General features: G+C 38.1%; 1 protein-coding gene across 2 annotated transcripts in view; it reads left to right on the top strand.

Annotated features, from left to right (window-relative positions):
• Window positions 1-20,872, top strand: part of MAP9 (microtubule associated protein 9) — a 37,292-nt gene that overhangs the window by 5,953 nt on the left and 10,467 nt on the right. For both annotated transcript variants that reach the window (XM_010597180.3, XM_010597179.3), the window contains exons 5-13: window positions 3,885-4,084; window positions 8,543-8,636; window positions 10,788-11,035; window positions 12,855-12,925; window positions 15,108-15,276; window positions 16,018-16,107; window positions 19,107-19,268; window positions 19,431-19,576; window positions 19,755-19,887. In XM_010597180.3, coding sequence (XP_010595482.2) covers window positions 3,885-4,084; window positions 8,543-8,636; window positions 10,788-11,035; window positions 12,855-12,925; window positions 15,108-15,276; window positions 16,018-16,107; window positions 19,107-19,268; window positions 19,431-19,576; window positions 19,755-19,887 — 1,313 coding nt within the window. The remainder of the gene's footprint in view (window positions 1-3,884; window positions 4,085-8,542; window positions 8,637-10,787; window positions 11,036-12,854; window positions 12,926-15,107; window positions 15,277-16,017; window positions 16,108-19,106; window positions 19,269-19,430; window positions 19,577-19,754; window positions 19,888-20,872) is intronic.

Raw genomic sequence — 20,872 nt, 5'->3', positions numbered from 1 at the left:
CAACTTTTTTGGCGGGGGGGTGGTTATTTGGGAATCGGCGTTTCTCTTGATGATTCCATGTACACGCAAATACTGCAGTTTCAGGCGCCATACATTGTATGCACCATTTAAGAGATCTAGAAGGTGATGGAAAGTCCAGAGGGACATGTGTGCCCCATAGAAGCCTATCCCAGTGTCCAGAGGGATATGTGTGCCCCACAGAACCCTACCCCAGAGTCCAGAGGGACATGTGCCCCACCGAACCCTACCCCAGAGTCCGAAGGGACATGTGTGCCACAGAGCCCTACCCCAGAGTCCAGAGGGACACGTGTGCCCCACAATGCCCCACTCTAGAGTCCAGAGGGACATATGTGCCACACAGAACCCTACCCCAGAGTGTAGAGGGACATGTGTGTCTCATGGAACCCTACCCCAGAGTCCAGAGGGATGTGTGTGCCACAGAACCCTACCCCAGAGTGCAGAGGGACATGTGTGCCCCACAGAACCCTACTGTAGAGTGTAGACGGACATATGTGCCACAGAACACCACCCCAGAGTGCAGAGGGACATGTGTGTCTCACAGAACCCTACCCCAGAGTCCAGAGGGACATGTGCCCCACAGAACCATACCCCCAGAGTCCAGAGGGACATATGTTCCCCACATAATATCAATCAAAATCCATATTTCATGACAGAATTTTGTAAATACTCCTTGATTTAGCATGCCTTTTTTTTTTTTTTAATATTACAAGGATTGTACTGGAAACTAAGAATACAAAATTGAAAAGACATGGTACCGGTCCTTAAAGACTTTATGGTTCAGTGGGGAGATATATACAAGGTACAGAAAAAAACACAGTCAAGTGGGCACATGTATTTGCCTGAAAGAATCACAGAAGGCTTCCTAGAGGGAATGACGGTAGCAGTGATAACAGCGATGGATTATAGTAGCCACTGTCAGGACTCATGGTTGCAAGTGATCCAACTAAAACAAACATTAAGTGGAAAGGGGAATTTATCATCTTACTGAGCAAAGATGTAAGAAGTCCTTGCCTTAGGAGTGATTAGAATTAGGGAATCAGTACTTTTTGGGGGTCATCTGGATTATATTTTCTGCTCTTTACTCTGCCCTACCACCCTGACTGCCTGGCCCTCTCTTCTCCCTGCCTTCTTACTCACTCAGTTTTCTTGGCCTTATTTTTCTCTGTTGGTTGGCTTCATTTTCTCAGTCAGACCTTCACTTGGCTGGGCAGAAGTTCACCAGCAATCTCCATATGACATCCTTCCAACTTCATGATCTGAAAGGCATGGTCTCATATCCTGCAACTCCAGTGGAAAAGTACTGGCACACTTCCCTGACCTCCCATGCCCACTTCTGGGCCAGCTGCTGTGAACAGGGGAACCGGAGATTCTGTGATAAGCTGGGAGGTGCATCCTGCCCTTCTCACTGAGTATGGAGGAGATACTTGTTAATCACATGGGTGGAGTAGAGGAAAAACTACTCCAATGAAACAGGCCAAAAAAAATTTCACCACAATTTTTCATGTTTGTTGAGCACTTAACTATGCATCAGACGCTATATTATGTATTTTACATGTATTTTATATTGATTACTTCACTGGGTCTCACAGCTACCTTAAACCAAAAACAAACCCATTGCCATTTAGTCAATTCCTACTCATAACAACTCTATAGGATAGGACAAAGTAGAACTGCCCCATAGGGTTTCCAAGAAGCTGGTGGATTTGAACTGCCAACCTTTTGGCTAGCAGTCAAACACTTAACCCACTGCACTACCAGGGCTCCACAGCTACCTTCCAAACCCATTACTGTTGAATCGATTCTGACTCATAGTGACCCGATAGGACAGAGTAGAACTGCCCCATAGAGTTTCCAAGGAGCGCCTCGTGAATTTGAACTGCTGACCTTTTGGTTAGTAGCCGTAGCTCTTAACTACTACGCCACCAGTGTTTCCACAGCTACCTTAAAACAAAAAAACTAAACCCATTGCCGTCAAGTCAATTCTGACTCATAGTGACCCTGTGGAGCTCTTAATTTTTACCAGTGAGAAAGCCAGGGTGTATGGAAGTTAAATGATCTGTGAGTTACATGGCTGGGTGGTACAGTGGTTAAGTGCTTGGTTACTAACCAAAATGTTGGTTTGAACCTGCCTGCTGCTGCACTGAAGAAAAGACCTGGCAATCTCTTGTAAAGATTACAGCCTAGGAAACCATATGGAGCAGTTTTACTCTATCATACAGGGTTGCTGTGAGTTAGAATGGACTTGACAGCATACGACACAATAATATAAGCATAAAGGTTGACAGTTCACACCCACCTAGCAGCACTGTAGAAGAAAGGCTTGGCAACTTGATTCCATAAACATTACAGCCACGTGGGGTCACCATGAGTCGGAATCTACTTGACAGCAATGGGTTTGGTTTTTGTTTTTTTTACAGAGCTAGTAAGCATCAGAGCCAAGATTCAAATTTGACTTACCAACTCATTTTTGGAGGCTTTGAAAGATCTGTTTTTGTCAGGAGGAGAAACGGGGCATATGTTCTAGGCAGAGGCATCGGGTGACCTGTCTGCAAAACTGTTGTTAGCTTAGCGTTTCAGGAACACAGATTACAAAACAGGTGTGCCAGTAAACCAGGCTGCACAGGTTGCCCGGGCTAAGATCATGAAGGTCTTTCGTATTGTTCAAAAGCACGTAGGTGTTTGTTCTGTAGAATTGAATGGTGGGGAGCCACTGAAGGATTTTGTGGAAGGAAGTGACATGTTCTGACTTGTGTTTTATAAATGTCACTGAGGCAGTAATCTAGAAAAGAGGGCCAAGAGGAGCTGGCAGGGGAGATGGAGAAAGATCAGTGAGAGATTTAGCAAGTAGATTCAATGGGGTTACTGATGCTTTGGACACAGTAGAAGAAAGCGAGGGACCTAGGAGGGCTCTTGAATTTTTGGATTGAATATTTGATCAGAATTTAGGACATGGTTAAAATTAGCAATGACACAGTTCTAGGGGTACCAATTTGGTATGGTTGTGGAATCTTTTTTACTAGCAGCATTCATAAATCTAGTTACAGGTACAGAGGAGCAAGGTGTCAGTTAGCCCAGTTTTGAAGTTTTGTCAGGAAAAATGCATCGGTACAACAATGGAGACATAAATACGGATGACAGGTAAAATTTAGGCAAAAAGCGTATACATGAAAAACACACCCTCATCATGTTTTTAGCACTGGAAGCATACCAGCATAAATTCTTTTAAACTTAGGAGTCATGGAAATAGTGGTCGTGGAATGTTAATAGACTGATAGAGAAGTTTTATGGGATTAAAGAACGATGGCTGACCCGTCGTCTTGTTCTGTGTCTCCCCGTGAGCGCTAGTGGTTCTGTGCCCTGCGTGCTAGCATGTGCCTTTGTGTTGTACTTCTGTTTAGAATTTTCTCCCTTACCAACCTGATGAGTCCTTGCACAGGGCCATTTTCACTGTCTTGATTACAGACTCCAGTAATCTCAGTAACATGTACAGACTGTGTACCTGTATATTATGTACTCAGTGTTTGGTGGACAAACCTCCTCACTTCATAGAGGAGAATGAAAGTATTAACTACCTTTGAATACTATGAAATATTCTGGAAGTTCATGACGTTGAAGAGTTAACTTCTCACAAGAATATACTAGTTCCTTCCAGGGTTACAGCTGTTTTTTGCTTGTGAACTGCTATGACTCGTGTGGGCCTTACTGGAGCTCTGCGTAGAGAAGGGTGAGTCTCATCTAGACTCCCCAGGGGACAGAACTAAGGTGCATGGGCACCGCAAGGGAATGTTGTGGGACCCTGGACATAGTTGAGACCATGGCCATTTTTCTGTACACTCACATTAAAGCATTTTATTTCTTAACAGAAAGCAACAGCCTCGACACAGATGCCCACTTTAAACCTTCACCTTGGCCAAGGAGCATGTTAAAAAAGAATAGCCCTGGAGAAGACACAGTAGGAGAAGATAAAGAAATTATCCTCGATGAAGAATTAGACACACGTTCTGCACCTTGTTCCCTCCCAGAAGCTGAGAGAGGATCCTCCTCTGAAGACCTGGATCCCAAGGTTAGCACCATTGCTCAACCGTCGAATTGTGTTCTTGAATTCAGGCCTTTTTTGGATCTGATTTATTCTAAGAAGGAAATAACGGGTAGCTGCTAACCCCCTTTTCCTCATCTACTCCTCTGCAGCATGGGTGTGTAAGGGTCTGCTCTCTGGGGGTTGTGCAAAAGGAGGAGCTCCTTCGTACTGGGCCTAAATGCATGAGTCTTTCTAATCTAGACCCCAAGTACTGGGAAGCACAGTAGGCTGCTGATTCAGATCCTGCTCTGCAGTTCAGCTTTGCCTGTGAAGGTGACAGCTTAAGCCATAGCTGTCTGATTCACACTTTAATTTCATAAATTTGTTCTGAATCTCAGGAGAGGAGAAGGTATCATTTATTAAACTCAGTTTTATACTTCATAGAATTATTTGGCTAATTGGATACCTAACTTTAAGTGCTACTTTCTAGTATTTTTATGTCCATTGATTAAAAAAAAAAATGCTCCTAGAAGTTTTACAGTAACATCATACTATGCCACAATTTAGTAGACAAGTATCTAATGAGAATCCCATCATCAATTAACAACTGTGACCATCTCAATTTCTTTCTAAGCTGTTTTGTACATTTGTTTTATCATATTTTCCATGTCAGCTTTCAGAATGTTTTGTATAATCCTTTTTGTTTGTTTCTCAGTGTTAGGTCATGAAGTGTTTCCATGTTGCTAGATGACCTTGTACCGTGTTCACTTTAATGGCTACAACATAGTCCATGTCTTAGAATTATTCTCCAAGTGTTGGGTGTTTTGGATACTTCTATTTTTAGCAATATAAATTTCCTATATTTCTAGTTATAAAAGTATTTCTGACTGTGCTCTGATCTTCTCGACTCCCACCTCCTCAGGGATGTCTCATTTAATTTTTATCTATCCCTTCTCTCTCAGCATTTGCTTTCCACTGGTTTCTTTCCATCCACACTTGACCATGCTCAAGCCTCTTTTCCTCTAAGTACTGTTTTAGCAGCACCCCAGATTTTTTGATACGTTTTATTTATATTACCATTTCTTTAAATATATTTTCTGATTTCCCTTGTGATCTCTTATTTGACCAATTGATTATTTCGTGACATATGATTTTATTCCTAAATATTTAGGGCTTCTTTTAATATGCTTTTGTTATTGATTTGTAATTTCATTCTATTGTGATTGGAGAATGCGCCTTATATGATTTTAATTTTTAAAATGTTGATATTTGTTTTATCCCAGCTTTGATGTATCTTGTGAAAGCTCCATTTGCAAAGACAGTGTGTTCTGCAGGTGTTGTGTATCATGATCTGTAATTGTGGTTTGGTCAGAAGGTGGCTGGTAATGTCGTTCAGATCTTCCCTATCCTTACTGAGTTTTTTGTCTAGTTGATCTATCAGTTACCAACCTAAAAAAGCAAAAACCAAACCAAACCAAACCCATTGTCGTTGAGTCGATTCTGACCCATAGTGACCCTTTACGACAGGGTAGAACTGCCCCGTAGAGTTTCCAAGGAGCCCCTGGTGGATTTGAACTGCAGATCTATTGGTTAACAACCGTAGAACTTACCCACTATGCCACCAGCATTTCCAGCTTGAGGAGTGTTAAAATCCCCAGTTAAGTTTGTGATTTATCTGCATTTTCTCTTTAGTTCTGTACTTCTAAACTCTGTTATTACACACATACACATTTATTATATTATGTCTCCTTGGTGTATCGACCCTTTTTACCATTATTAAATATTTCTATCTCTATCATGGTCTGTTTTGTCTGATATGTCAGCTTTCTGATATGATTAGTGTTTACATGGAATATCTTTTTCTATCCTTTTCAAACCACTGGTATCTTTGTCTTTAAGTGCACAATAACATTGGATGTCACTGTTTGTTAGCAATCTGTTTACCAGTGTTTAGTTCATTTGCTTTTAAGGCAGGCACTGATAACAGCTGGATTTAGGGCCAGCAGTTTACGGTTTGTTTTCTATTTTATCTGTATTTTCATTTCTCTGTTCCTCCTTTGTTGCCTTTTTTTGGAGAGTTGGTTGTATATTTTTTAGTTTTTCCTCGTTATTTCTCTGTTGACTTTTTAGCTAAACCTATTTGCATTATTTTTTTCATGGTTGCTCTGAGAATGACAGTATGCATCTAAAAATTATCACAATCTACCAAGAGTCAATATCGCATCATTTCACATTTAATGTAGGAAACCTTGCAGCAACATGGTTCCAGACGCTCCGTCATCACTGTGGTATTGTTGTCATATATATCACACCTGCATGTGGTCTCATCCCCATAATACAGTGTTACAACTTTGCTTTAAAGAGCCTTTTAAACTCTTTGTCATAAGCTTTTAAAGAAATTAAAAGAAGAAAAGAGTAAACATTTTTGATTTTCTTAAATATACTTACCATTTCTGGGCATCTTCATTCTTTCCTGTGACCCAGGATATCATCTGGTGTCATTTGCCTTCTGTCCTAGGAACTTATTTTTCCAGTTCTTGTAATGATGTTTGCCAGTGATAGATTCTCTCAGTTTGTATTTATCTCAAAAATTGTTATTTAATCGTCATTTTTGGAGGCTGGTTTAGCTGAATCTGTACTTGAGGACTGACAGTTCCTCATACCCTCCACCTGTTCTTTATAGGTTTTCATTGTTTCTGTTGAGAATTCAGCAATCATTCATTTTGTTGTCCTTGTATATGTAACATATTGGTTTTTTCTGACTGCTTTTAAGAAAATTTTTCAAGGTTTTTGTCTTTTTTGTTTGAATTGCAGGAAATTGACTGAGATGCCTATGTCTGTTTTTTTTTGTATTTATCCTACTTGGAGTTTATTGAGCTACCATCTACATTTTTTTTTCTTTTTCTTTTTGGAACACCAGTTAGACATTCACTGGTCTTTGTGGTTCTGTTCCCTATGTCTTCAGTCCTTTTTATTCCTTGTTTCTCAGACTGAATACTTTGTATTGCTCTATCTTCAGGTTCACTTCTTCTGTCATCTCTGATCTGATATTAAGTCCATCTAGTTAATTTCTTATTTCAGTTATTGTAGTGCTAAACTCTAGAATTTCCATTGCTACTTTTTTATTTCTCTGGTGAGATCTCTGGTATGTTTATCCATCATGCATGAATTTTTATTTAAGTGATTGAGCGTATTTATTTACTTTAAAGTTCTTGTTTACTAATTGCAACATCTGGGCTGTCTCTGAGTTATTTCTGCCTGTTTTTTGTTTTGTTTTTCATGAGTATGTGTTGCCATTTTCTGTTTCTTCACATACTTTGTGACTGTGAATTGTATACTGGGTAGCACGAATGCTGTGTTGTGTTCCTCTGTGAGTGATTCTTTGTGTCCCTCTGAACATGTTTTCTAGCAGGTAATGTCTTGGCTAGACTCAGATTCCCAACTCTGCCCGTCCTGTGAGAGATCAGCTAAAATCGCCACTTAGTTATTTCAGTTTCTGGCTGCTGCAGTTTCACAAGACCCTCTGAGGTCTTCCCCAAGCCACATGTAGATAATCCAAGGGTTTGGGTGCATTTTATGTGCATATTTGGGAGTTCATGTCCTCTGTCTTTTAACCCTTTAATCCAGTCCGGTAAGGCTTCAGCCTTCTACCACTTTGAGCTACACAGGTTGGACAACACCCTCATGCAAAAAGATGCTAACTCCATATGTCTTCAGGTGAAGCTTTTGTCTCTTAAGTTGGACTTCAGTGTCTCAGCCTTTCTGCCATTTTCCTGCATGGTTTCTATCCCTTACTTTTGACATATGATTTTCTTTATACTCATAAAATATTGTGGGACAGAAAATTAAAATATATATACAGAAAATGTGTTTATTATGTATACAGAAAATGTATAATGTGTACAAAAAACTTCTTATACTATATTAACACCTTTGGACTAGATTATAACTCTATAAAGAGTTGTTTATCTAGGCATACAAATGTAAATTATTTCAGATATAATGCTCAGAATTTTCCAAACAACTCAGGAGCGTGAAGTCTAGTATTGCTTCTATCCTGAATATTTGGGATCAGCTGTCTACTTGCTTTTATAAATTGTCTTCATTGGAACAGCTAGTAATATTTGTTTGAAATAAATGTTTTTACCCACTGTCTTCTTGATACATTGTAAGGAAGGAGAGTTAGAGAAAAAGGCCTGAAATCTTTGCCTTAGATTCTTGTAAGATATTTTATTTTAGAGCAGTGAGAGTTTTGAAAATTGCTACAAACAAATGCAGAGGTAGCAGTTAGGTAAAGAACTGCAGTAGGTCTTTTAGTGACTTTTTTTAGTCACTGAGACATCAGAGCTTTAAAGGAAAGCATATGAGCCCCCACTGCCTTAACAATTTTGGTGTTTCAGGAGCAAACTCCTACTAATGTAGATTCCAGAGTTATGAAAAGTCTTAATAATGTTATTGCCACCACAAATCTTTAGAATTAAACTCACATTTTATTTTAAACAGGGTCCATCGTTAACAAGTCCATCATTGTCATCCTTTAGAGAAAGTCTCGGAGATTCTTTTTCGCCAGAATCTGGGGAAAAAACATCCATTACAGGTGCTTATGTCTAATTATTGTATCATATTTTATTTGCGAAGTCTCTGTTGCTTAAAATCCTATTGTAAAAGAAATATTACTCTGCATAATTACAGGAAAAATATATGTGTTTGCCTGAGTTTGAATCCTGATTGCAGTTTACTGATCATGTGATCTTAGATACAGTAATTAATCGCTCAGTGCCTCAGTTTCCCTATTTCATAACAACAGCAATAACTCCTTCTACCTTATAAGGCTGTTGTTTAAATTAAATGACACGGTTCATTTTAGCCATTAATCTACTTCCTGACACAAATAAAGTGATCACTGAATGTGAACTATTATTAACCAAAACCAAACCAAACCCCATTGCTGTCAAGTTGATTCCAACTCATAGCAATCTTATAGGACAGGGCAGAACTGCCCCATAGGGTTTTCAAGGCTGCAGATCTTTATGGGAGCAGATTGCCACATCTTTCTCCCACAGAGCAGCTGGTGGGTTTAAACTGCTGCCCTTTCGCTTAACAGCCAAGTCCTTTAACCACTGTGCCACCAGGGCCCCAAATTATTATTATGTATGGGTTAATGTGGAGCCCTGGTGGCACAGTGGTTAAGAGCTCACCAGCTAACCAAAAGGTTGGCAGTTCAAATCCACGAGCCACTCCTTAGAAACCCTATGGGGCAGTTCTGCTGTGTCCTATAGGGTCTCTGTAAGTCGGAATCAACTGGATGGCAATGGGTTTGGTTTGGTTTTTGGTTATGGGTTAGTGTAGCAATCTGTAGTACAACATAATGGTTAGAAGGACTTTTAGAGTAAGACTAAGCTGGATTTGAGTCCACACACAACTACGTGAGCAAAATAACTTCCCTGAACCTGTATGTTAACCTTTAAACTGGGGATGTTAAGAGTAACCTACCATACAGGTTGTCGTGAGAACTAAATGGGTTCATGCATGTACAGTGCTGAAAACAGTAGCATAGTAAGCACGTAGTAAGTGTCAGGCTTGAGTTTTTAGCATTTTTTCGTTCCCGAGAGCTATGACTTGTAGCTTATTGAGAAGTGAAAGGCATAGCTGTTTCTAAAACCAGGGCGTGTAACTAACATTTATTAAGTGCTTACAATGTAGTATAATTTCTGTCATTTTGCAGACGAGAAAAGCTGAAGTGCAGAGAGATTGGGAAACATACCCAAGGTCAGTGGTGGAGCCACAGTTTGAACCTTTGGCACCAAAGTCCTTGTTCTTTTTACTGAATAGATTTATTAACAGCAGTCAAGAATCCAATAATGATATTTTATGTCATGAGTATTCTCTGAGATGGGAATGTATAATTGTAACAAAAAAGTTGTTTTAAATCTAGCTTACCTCAGAAAGAGTTCACACAAAATGGCTGTAATGAAAGCAGTGGGACTGAAATATTTGTCAGTGAAGATACAGGGTTGGCCAAGAGGTAGGTCCTAGTAGAACGGAAAGTTGGCGATCCATACAAAAACACTGTTTAACTTCTGTTGAGCATTACACAGTGTGGTAGAGTCAGAATAATAGAAGCGATCCTGTAAAAATAAAACTAAATCTCTCCTGCCAGGCCCGGGAGTGCTGAACGGGTGAGTAATGGGCCTATTCTTGCCGTCCCTGTAGGTACAGGAGGCGGCACTGCCTCATGTGTGGGGGTGGAACTTCAGGGGCTGCACCCTTCTACAGTTGCATGAATTCTCTGCGTCTGTACAATTCTGTTAACTGCACTGCTAGTAACTGGAGTGGCATAGAGATGGTATGCCGCCCACTTATACCGCCCATCGTTCCCGCTAAGGAACAAGGCTTTATACAGAACAGATTTTGCTGTCTTAACGTACTTGGTTTATACATCAACAAGGTCTTTTGATGCATCTTTGTTTTTGGATAGTTACTATACTCTATTTATTAAAGTGCTATAATAAAAAAAAAAAAATTTTTTTATTAGATATATCAAATGCTTCAGTAGATTAACTGTTGCAATTTTCTCTTGTGGATCACAGTTGCAAAAAACTGGAGTTTAATGTGATGGTTTTCTTTATGTCTTATTGTGCAAGACAAAATGGATTATAGACAGTCCTCGTGGCAAGGAAAACAAGTGAATTTGTTACCTGATTAAATCAGAAGGGAATTTTAATGTTGTTACTCTATCTCAAAATAGATCAGAATGAAGAATTCACTGAAAACTGCGATTCCTCGAAATCAAAAGAAAACAAAGAGAATTCATTTTTGATAGACTTTGTTCCTTCTGCACTTGAGAAACCCAAGCAAAGCCCAGTGACTGCTGATGCCCTTGAAGGAGAAAAGGAGGAAGCTGAACTGATGATAGGTGATGACTTAACACCTGATCCACTGCTATTTAAATCTCAGAGCGTCCTGACAGCTGTCGGTGCAACGGAATCTGCAAAGGTATTTATATAAATTTATACCTTTTGTTACATAGCTTAAAACTTGAAATAGAATTTTTAAATATTTTGTCTTCCATTTTATGTATGTCTAAATTACCTACAGAAACCCATCTGCAGATATTATATTGTCAAATGCATTTTACATAATTCAATAGAATTTTAACTTCAGGAAAGATTTGGAGTGAATATAGTGGAACCAGCACTGGTGGTGTAGTGGTTAAGAGCTCGGCTGCTAACCAAAGGGTCAGCAGTTCAAATCCACCAGCCACTCCTTGGAAACCCTATGGGGCAGGTCTACTCTATCCATAGGGTCTCTACGAATTGGAATCGACTCAACAGCAATGAGTTTTTAATGTTTTGTTAAAAATTATCAGAGGTATGTTTTCATAATGTATTTTAAATATTTTAGGAGCACATTCCTATAAGTGTATAGGGCTCTATAGGCTTCCATATTATAAAAATGCAGGTATCTGGAACAATATCTGAGGTTTTAATTAGTGATAGTTATTCTTTTGGATGCCATTTTACAACATTTTAACAACTTTAATAAAAACCTTTAATAATTATCAAAATCCATACTTTTTTTTAAAATAGGTGAACAGGGTGATCATTATAATCAGGTAATTGTTATGACCTTGTATAATAATAGCGTCTTGAGAACCAGGTTTATAGTATGTGGGATTACTTGACCCTACACTATATTGTCCAAGAATACTATACTTTTAAAATGTGTGGTATATGCATTTTTAACCTTTATCTCTCTTGACTTTAGTCTTTATCTCTTACCCTGTAGTTAGCTAGCAGCTCTGTGTACTCATTATTTGGGGAAGACAGCACTGCTAGCTGAAAATGTGTTGAGCAGGACTTTTATAGTGTCAAATATTAGCCTTATATTAAAGTTTATAGAGACGGGTCATTAAGCCATGTTCTGTGTGTATCATCCTTAGTGAATCTCCTTAGGAAAAAACTACTGCCAGGTTAGGGATGTGTTTTCTCACCTTAATACCAACGCCCACCTGTCCTTGTAAAGTGAAAATGTTGTGGGAAGGTTTTCAAAGTTCTTGTAGGAAGGGCCTCTTAAAAGATTATTTTGGAAATCATGGACCATACTTTAGAAATCTCTAAAAGAGATAGTTGTAAATTAGAACAGGTAAGTAATATATAACAAACGAGAACATAAAACTTTGGACTAGTTCTTTGGCTTTGTTCTCACTTTCTACTGAGTGATCTTTTTCTTAAGTATAAATCTAGTCATTCCCCTGCTAAAGTCTCTTTGTTGGTTTCTCGTCACAGCAATAAAATCCAGACTCCTTGCCCTTGCCTAAAGATCTGACCTGGTTCTTTTCTGCCCATGTATTTTTTCCCTTCTCCCCCATGTTTACTCTGCTTCAGAACCAATGACCTCCTTCTCTTTCTCAAAAAGTACCAAGTGCTTTCCCTTCTGAGATCTTTCTTCCTGTCTGCAGACTTCCACACAGCCCCTGTCTGTGCATGATTTGTGTCTCAGCTCAGAAGCCAGCCCCTCAGGGACCTTCTCTGATCATGCTCATTGAAGCAGTCCTCAGACCCCGCTCCAGACTGTTACTGTGCCCTACTTTACCTCCTCGGGGGTCACATCTGTTTATGAGTTTATTACCTGTTGATCTTCTGTGATATTTAGTATCTTTCAGGGCATTTTATTCACTGATTTTTTTTTCCTTGTGCCTACTGTGATTAACCCGCATTAATTGCTTAAAAACTGCTGGTTTACTGACAGTCTGGTCTCTAAACCTGTAATAATTATTATGAATGATCCATCTATGACTTTTTCTATTTAATAGAAAATAATCGAAGATAGAAATATAAAGAATAAAAACTCAACAAATAACAGAGCATCCAGCGCATCTGGCAGGTAATCAAGTTAATCAGTCTCTCTCATTTGTGTTTTCTTTCTAGCAAAGCTGGTTGTAAATTTAGCTTTTGTGAAGTAAATTCCATTTGGTGTTGTCTTAGTTATCTAGTGCTGCAGAAACAGAAATACCACAAGCAAATGGCTTTAACAAAGAGAAATTTATTCTCTCAGAGCCCAGTAGGCTAGAAGTCCTAATTCAGGGTGCCAGCTCCAGGGGAAGGCATTCTCTCTCTGTTGGCCATGGAGCAAGGTCCTTGTCATCAATCTTCCCCTGGTCTAGGAGCTTCTCAGGTGCAAGGACCCCAAATCCAGAGGAGGCACTCTGCTTCTGGTGCTGTTTTCTTGGCGGTATGAGGTCCTCATGTCTCTCTGATCTCTTCTGTCTTCTATATCAAAAGAGATTGATTTAAGACACAACCTAATCTCGTAGATTGAGTCCTGCCTCATCAACATAATTGCCGCTAATCCTGTCTCATTAACGTCATAGAGGTTAGGATTTACAACATACAGGAGTGTCACATCAGATAACAAAATGGCGGGCAGTCACACAATACTGGGAATCATGACCTAGCCAAATTGATACACATTTTGGGGGGACACAATGCAATCCGTAACAGGTGGTGCTTGGTTTTTTTTTTTTATCATTTCTATCTCATGAGATTAATGAGATACTTACGATAAAACCCCTCACTTAATTATATTTTTTTTATAAAGAAGGAATTAGTAAAATGGTTGTCTCTAACTGGTTGTTTGTTTAAATACGTGGAATGTTTATGCAGTACCTTTTCATCTCCAGAATCTTCATTCTTCAGGGATATTTTTCTTCTCCCCTAATGGCAATGAGTAGGGATTCCTCATACTCTGTGCTGCTCTTGTAATAGAGCTCCTTTGTCCTGTTTTTTCCTGGTGCTGTAGTATAGTGGAAACCCTGGTGACGTAGTGGTTAAGAGCTATGGCTGCTAACCAAAAGATCAGTGGATAGAATACACCAGCCGATCCTTGGAAACCCCATGGGACACTTCTACTCTGTCCTATAGGGTTGCTATGAGTTGGAATTGACTCAAAGGCAACAGGTTTTGTTTTCTGGTTTTTTATAGATACAGTAATGAAGTTTAAGTCCAGCATTATACATTTACTAAGTACATGAGAAAATGTACTTTTTTTTAAATTGTGCTTTAGGTGAAAGTTTACAGCTCAAGTTAATTTCTCATACAAAAATTTATACACATATTGTTATGTGACATTAGTTGCAATCCCTACAATGTGACAGGCCACTCCCCCTTTCCACCCCGTGTTTCCCATGTCCATCCAACCAGTTCCTGCCCCTTCATGCCTTCTCATCTTGCCTCCGGACAGGAGCCGCCCCTTTGGTCTCATGTATCTGATTGAACTAAAAATCATATTCCTCATGAGTATTGTTTTTTATTTTATAGTCGTAGACAGTCTAATCCGTTTCTGAAAAGTGGGGAGAAAATGTACTTAAAACCCTCCGGTTCTATGGACTAAGTTTGTTTATGATAACAATTGATAGTTTTATCTACACTGGTGATAATGTACGCTAATCACTGGTGATAAATGCTAATCAAAACCTGAATTTTTAAAATTCGCATTAATCGAATTACTTTTAATCAAGTAGAGCAGAGTTTGGGCCATACAGTCTGTTGTAACTACTGAACTCTGCTGTTGGGGGAAGGCAGCCATTGGCAGTATGTAAATGAATGGACGTGGCTGTGTTGCAGCATAACTTCATTTACAGAAACAGATGGTGGGCCAGATTTTCCCGCTGACCCCTGAAATAGAGGTTACTCTTCTTTCCAACTTTATATTTAGAATTGTTCATGTAAAAAAATGCAACAAGATTACTAAAAGAATGATTAAACTTCACTTCATTAATATTACTTTTCCAGTTAACTTGAGATGTGGTCCATGTTTTTAAAAAATGTTCTAATTACAAGTATCTAAACAGAAGAAATCATTTTAAAGCACATAATTTAAATGATGTTGAATAGGGACTTTTTGTATCCTAAGAAAAGACTGTACTCTTTACACCATTTTTAAGATAATTATAATAAATTAGATTAGAATGCAGTTTTCCAGATGTAGTAGTTGCCGATTCTAATGGATCTCCGTTCTGCAGAATGCAGTTGTAACGTTTGGTCTTTATTTACTTGGATCTTTTCAGGTTAATGACCTCTGCATTTTTAAAGAAACCTGGTTCTATAAGGCAAACTCAGTCGACAGCTACGTCTTCTCACTATTTAGGGACTTTGAAAGTCTTGGACCAAAAGCTCTCACAGAACCAGAGCAGAGAGCCTGACAAAGCGGATGATATAAGGGCAGCTGTTTATCAGGTAGAAATGAACATATTTAAAAAAGGAAAAGCAGAAAAACTAATAAGGAAGACAACCGGTTTCCCACAGAATAAAGTAGTGTTATCAGGGATGATGGTTAATACTTAATTTTATTGAAGATCTTCCTTTGTAATACATGAGCAATCCAAAGCCTTTTTTACTAATTTATTTACTTCTTCATTTGGTGTAAATGAGATTACAGATGTTTTTAAAGAAAGAAAATATGTCACTGTAGTTTATAAAAATATAAAAGCAAAAAATGTTAAAAGTGTACAGGGTTTTTTTTCCTTAAAGTTTGTATTATAATGAAAAACGTTTGTAAATTTTTCCTTGCCAAAGACTTCGTATTTGGGCTTTATTTGGGCTTATACAGGAAAGGATTTTACTAGTCCTTTTGTATAGTCTTCCACTATCCCTCAAAAAGGCATTATTTGGCATTTTTTTCTATACGGAATAGTACATTTTAGAAAATGTTACATGACGATTTCAGAGAGAAATTGTTAATGTATTTAAGCATTACATTTGACTTTTGAAGGCTGTTGTTAATACTAACAGAATAGCATACATATAATTTTCTTAATTAGCACTTATCTTTATATATTTAGAATCCTATCAGAAAAAAGAGAAATTTACTAGTTTATTTATAATTTGTAAATTCTTTTTTGAAGTTTTAACCAGGTATTTCAAAGGTAGATAAGAATTCAAATGTTTAATATCATAATGCTTTTTTTGTTCTCACAGGACTGGTTAGAAAAGAAAAATGTGTATTTATATGAAATGCACAGAATCAAAAGGATTGAAAGTGAAAACCTAAGGATCCAAAATGAACAGGTATTATGAAATATAGAAGTAAAACAGATTGTGAACTTTTATGTCAGTAAAATATCTATGAATATTTAATGTTTCTAAATCAACTGTTTTTATATGGCAGAATAACTTGCATATAAAAGAATTGGTTTCTGATTTTTATTTCTCTGTTACTTTATAAATTTTTAGTTTGATATAAATACAGCTTTTTTACATAAAAACACACATATTTTTTCTTTAGCATTACTGATTATGAAGCTATTATTTTAATAACATTACCAGCCATCTTAATTTCCTGTCATTTATTATACTGAGGCACCTCCAGAAATTATGAAAAAAAGGTTTTGAACTAGGAGAAATTACTGTGCCCTAGAGGCAAGTTTAGGCCCACCCAGAAAGGATTTGGTTAAATATGGGGCCAGCCTGGGATGAGATGCATGTGCTGATAGAAGCTGTTTAACTCCACGTTGGCCAAGACACTAAGAAATGGAAACCTGAAATGGCTGAGAATTTGCGTTGAGCTCCCTAAGATCAGTTTAAACCAGCATGGATTGTTCAGGAGAGTGCGGACTTATTAACAGTCATCGCGACTTCCATCTCTTTAACCTTTTCTGCTTTACGTCCATCAACTGCGTGGCTTCGCTGTTCTAATCCATTCTTAGTATCATTATTAGTCACTTCATCTATGCTTTTACAGACTTTCTCAAGTTAAATTACTTTCTGCAGTAATATCACACTTTCCAGACAACCATTTTTCTGCCCCTGATGCTTTTCCTCTGTTTGACAAAGGACTACCAAGTAAAGCTGGGGCAGGAGGTGGGGTGGTCTGATCAACCATGCTAATTTCCTTTGCCCCCAAATTATCATCTAAGTCCACATCTGAGAATACATTGCTGCTCCAGAAATTTTTTGTAACTATTATTTAGTTTAAGACCTCAGTATGTAACTTTGAGCAAGTAACTTAACCTTTATTTCTCAATTTCATCATCTGTGAAAAAGTACCTATCTATAGGGTTGTTGTGAGGATTATGCGAAGAAATACAAGTGTAGCATATAGATTATATGACTGGCACATAAGAAGCACTTGATGCATTTGAGCTGTTGATGTTTCTGTTCCCAGTTGCAGGTGTTTCAGAGATCACTTCTGAGACTTGACCGCATTTACAACTTGGCCAAGAGTATAAAAGCTCCTCAGACACCAGCTTTCGTTTTCCTCTTTTCTGTCTTGAATTTTATCTTTACTTTTAAGATCAACCCCAACCTGCACTCTTGATCCCATACCCTTTCCCACTGATGAGAGCTGTAGCCTTGTTTCATTCTCATCTGCACTTTCAGTCTCTTCCTCTAACCTCTGCCTGGTAGCCTGCAGACATGCTCAGATCTCACCCATCTTCAAAAATAAAGGCCATGATGAGGGCTGTGGGGACCATGGTGTCAGAGAACATCTAGCTGAAGTGGCATAACATAGTTTATAAAGAAAATGTTCTGCATTTTATTTTGATGAATAGTGTCTGGCGTCTTAAAAGCCTGTGAGTAGCCATATAAGATACTCCACTGGTGTCACCCCTTTGGGAACAAGGAAGAATGAAGAAAACTAAAGATACAAGGGAAAGAGTAGTCTAAAGGACTAATGGACCACATCTACCACAGCCTCCACCAAACTGAGTCTAGTACAACTAGATGGTGCCCAGCTACCACCACTGACTGCTCTGACAAGGATCATAGTAGAGTGTCCCAGACAGAGCTGGAGAAAAATGTAGAACAAAATTCTAACTCACAAAAAAAGACCAGACTTACTAGCCTGACAGAGACTGGAGAAACCCCGAGAGTATGGCCCCCAAACACCCTTTTAGCTCAGTAATGAAGTCACTTCGGCCAAAGATTGGGCAGCCCCATAAAACAAAATGAGACTAAAGGTGTACATCAGTCTGGGGCAAGGACTAGAAGGCAGGAGAGAACAGGAAAACTGGTAATAGGGACCCAAGGTCGAGAAGGGAAAATGTTGACATGTCGTAGGGTTGTTAACCAATGTCATAAAACAATATGTGTACTAACTGTTTAATGAGAAGCTAGTTTGTTCTGTAAGCCTTCTGAAGTACAGTAAAAATAAAGGCTGTGAAAAAAACCATTCATTGTTCTGTTCATTGCCAAAATGGACTTAGAAAGAAAGATTCCCACAGTGAGCGGCACTGTGAGTCAGTACCGTGTGGGACAGCCCCACATGGGATGTGCCTCCATACCTGTTCCTGTTACCACATTGGTAGCATTGCACTGCTCTGGTCAGTGTTGTCAGCCTTCTTGTTTAACCTCATAACTCCGTGAGGTAGGTAGTACTTTACTTCTATACTGGTTTATCTCCGTAATGTTTTATCTCATTTGATGTTGAACAGTATTATGCAGCAAATAGAGAAGTTTATGGGATTGGATATTGAAGTAAGTAAAACAACATGCTTGCTTGCTATCCAGTAACCTGCATGTTTTCCAGTACAGTAGATGCTTTAAACATTTGGAATATTTGTGAGTAGGAAGAATCTGATGCCTTGATGTCAGCCAGTACTAGAGTTCAAGCAAAAGATCTGCACTAGCTGTGGGAATTTGGCCAGTTTAGCTTACTCTAACTTACCTTAGATGCCTGTAACTTCCCTGATATTTTTCTTTTTCCTAAAGATTTTATTATGGAACATTTCATAGTATCACTCATCTTATTACAGTTTATTTTCATAACATTTGCTTAGTACACTTGTAAACAAGAAATAGTTGATTTTCTTCTCACAAATGCAGTAGAGCAATAACTGATAAATGCTTTTTAAAAAGGCATCTTAAAATACAATGGATAATTCAGATGACCTGTTTTATAAATCATCTTGTCCAAATCATTCTAAATAAATTATTTGTTTTGAAACATAATTTCTAAATTATGAATGTCAAGGTGATTAAAGATAAATGTGGTATCTATGTATATTGTCTATGTGTATGTATGCTAATGTACACGTACAGATGTGCCTATTATTTTTCCAAAATAGAAAAGAGTGGCTAAGAGAGAAGAAGCATTAGCATCATTTGAAGCTTGGAAGGCTATGAAAGGAAAGGAAGCCAAGAAAATGGCTGCAAAACAGAGGCTCGAGGAGAAAAGCAAGAAGAAAACTGAAGAGGAAAATGCTGTGAGGAAAGGAGAAGCATTACAGGTATTCAAGAGTTTTGAATATTTTTCTTAAGAATTATTTCTAAACATTTAAAATCTGTATTAGTGATCAGCTGTATTTTTGTCCTTCATAGTAAATATTATAAAATAAGTAAAAAGGAAAATTTACGGCAGTAAATAAGAAAACCATTCTGAGTTTTTTTAGGCTTTTGAGAAATGGAAAGAGAAAAAGATCGAGTATCTTAAAGAGAAAAGTAAAAAGGAAAAAGAATACGAAAGAGCAAAGAAGCAGAAAGAGGAGGAAACTGTTGCTGAGAAAAAGAAAGATAACTTGACGGCAGTTGAAAAATGGTAATCCAAAATAATAACTATTTTGATAGATTTTAAACCAATAACACTTCAGACTTCACTAGAGCTGATTTCCTTGAAGTGTACTAATACATCTTAATCTCGTTATTGCCAAAGATTAATTAGGGAATCTTTACTGTATCTTCTATAATTTTCTAGTATTTTATACTATCCTAAATAGGATCGAAAAAAAGGAAGCATTTTTCAAGCAAAAGGAAAAAGAAAAAATAAATAAGAAAAAAAAGGAAGAACTGAAAAGAGCTGAGAAAAAAGATAAAGATAAGCAAGCTCTTGATGAGTATGAAAGATGGTTGGTAAGTATCGTTTTTTTAATGCTCTTCTGTTTTATATCTTTACAGATCTCCTTTAGCTTTTATACTGGTCATTCATCAGGCTAATCAACTATTGAATAGTGAACCTTTTCTTAGATAAGCAGTATGCTAACCAAAAAACCAAACCCATTGTTGATTCCAACTCATAGCGACCCTAAAAGACAGAGTAGAATTGCCCCACAGAGTTTTCAAGGAGTGCCTGGTGGATTTGAACTGCTGACCTTTTGGTTAGCAGCCATAGATAGCACCTAACCAGTATACCACCAGGGTTTCCAAAATGCTCGGTGTTGATAAAAGTTACTTAAGAGCCTACATCGTGTCCCTCCCACAGCCTTTCACTCTAATTTATCCTCTCATTCAGTCTTCAGACTCTCCCTCTGCTAAATTCTAAACACAAACACACACACACTTTCTCATTTGTTGTTTTTCTTCTTGCAAGTCTTAGGAAGAATTCTAAGTATTCTTTCTTAAAATTCTGCCATTCTTTAGAACCATGCCATCTGAAATCTTATCTTTGTGACCTATTCCATTTCGTTGGTTATTGTTTTATTGTTATTATTTTTAATCTTCTTCAGAAGTTTTCTGAAATTTATTTTTAATCTTAAATCTTTTTTAATCTTCATTTTCTCCACAGAGATCACTTCCCTTTCACAAGAAGAGGTCTTAGCTTCATGTGATATTTCATATCTGTATTTCAATACCTATCTTTTCTGCCTCTAATTCCAGTTCTGTTAGCCTTGTGTCCACTGGTGGTTTATACCTAGAAGCTGCCTGTTGAATTAATGCTCCCCTCCTGTACATATCGTATCTTCTCCTAGTTTACTCGTTTCTGTGAATGCGTCTGCTGTTTCCTCAAGCACTCAGACTTAAAACTTCGAAGTCATAACATCCTCCCTCCCTGAGTCCCCACATTTGGTCACTTAGCAGTCATGCCTATTTTTCCTTTGCAGTGACTCACGTCTGAAAG

This window comes from Loxodonta africana, chromosome 13 (assembly GCF_030014295.1).
Source record: "Loxodonta africana isolate mLoxAfr1 chromosome 13, mLoxAfr1.hap2, whole genome shotgun sequence".
Taxonomy (NCBI): Eukaryota; Metazoa; Chordata; class Mammalia; order Proboscidea; family Elephantidae; genus Loxodonta; species Loxodonta africana.
Note: the sequence above shows the minus strand (reverse complement) of the source record. Positions and strands in the feature narration are given on the sequence as shown.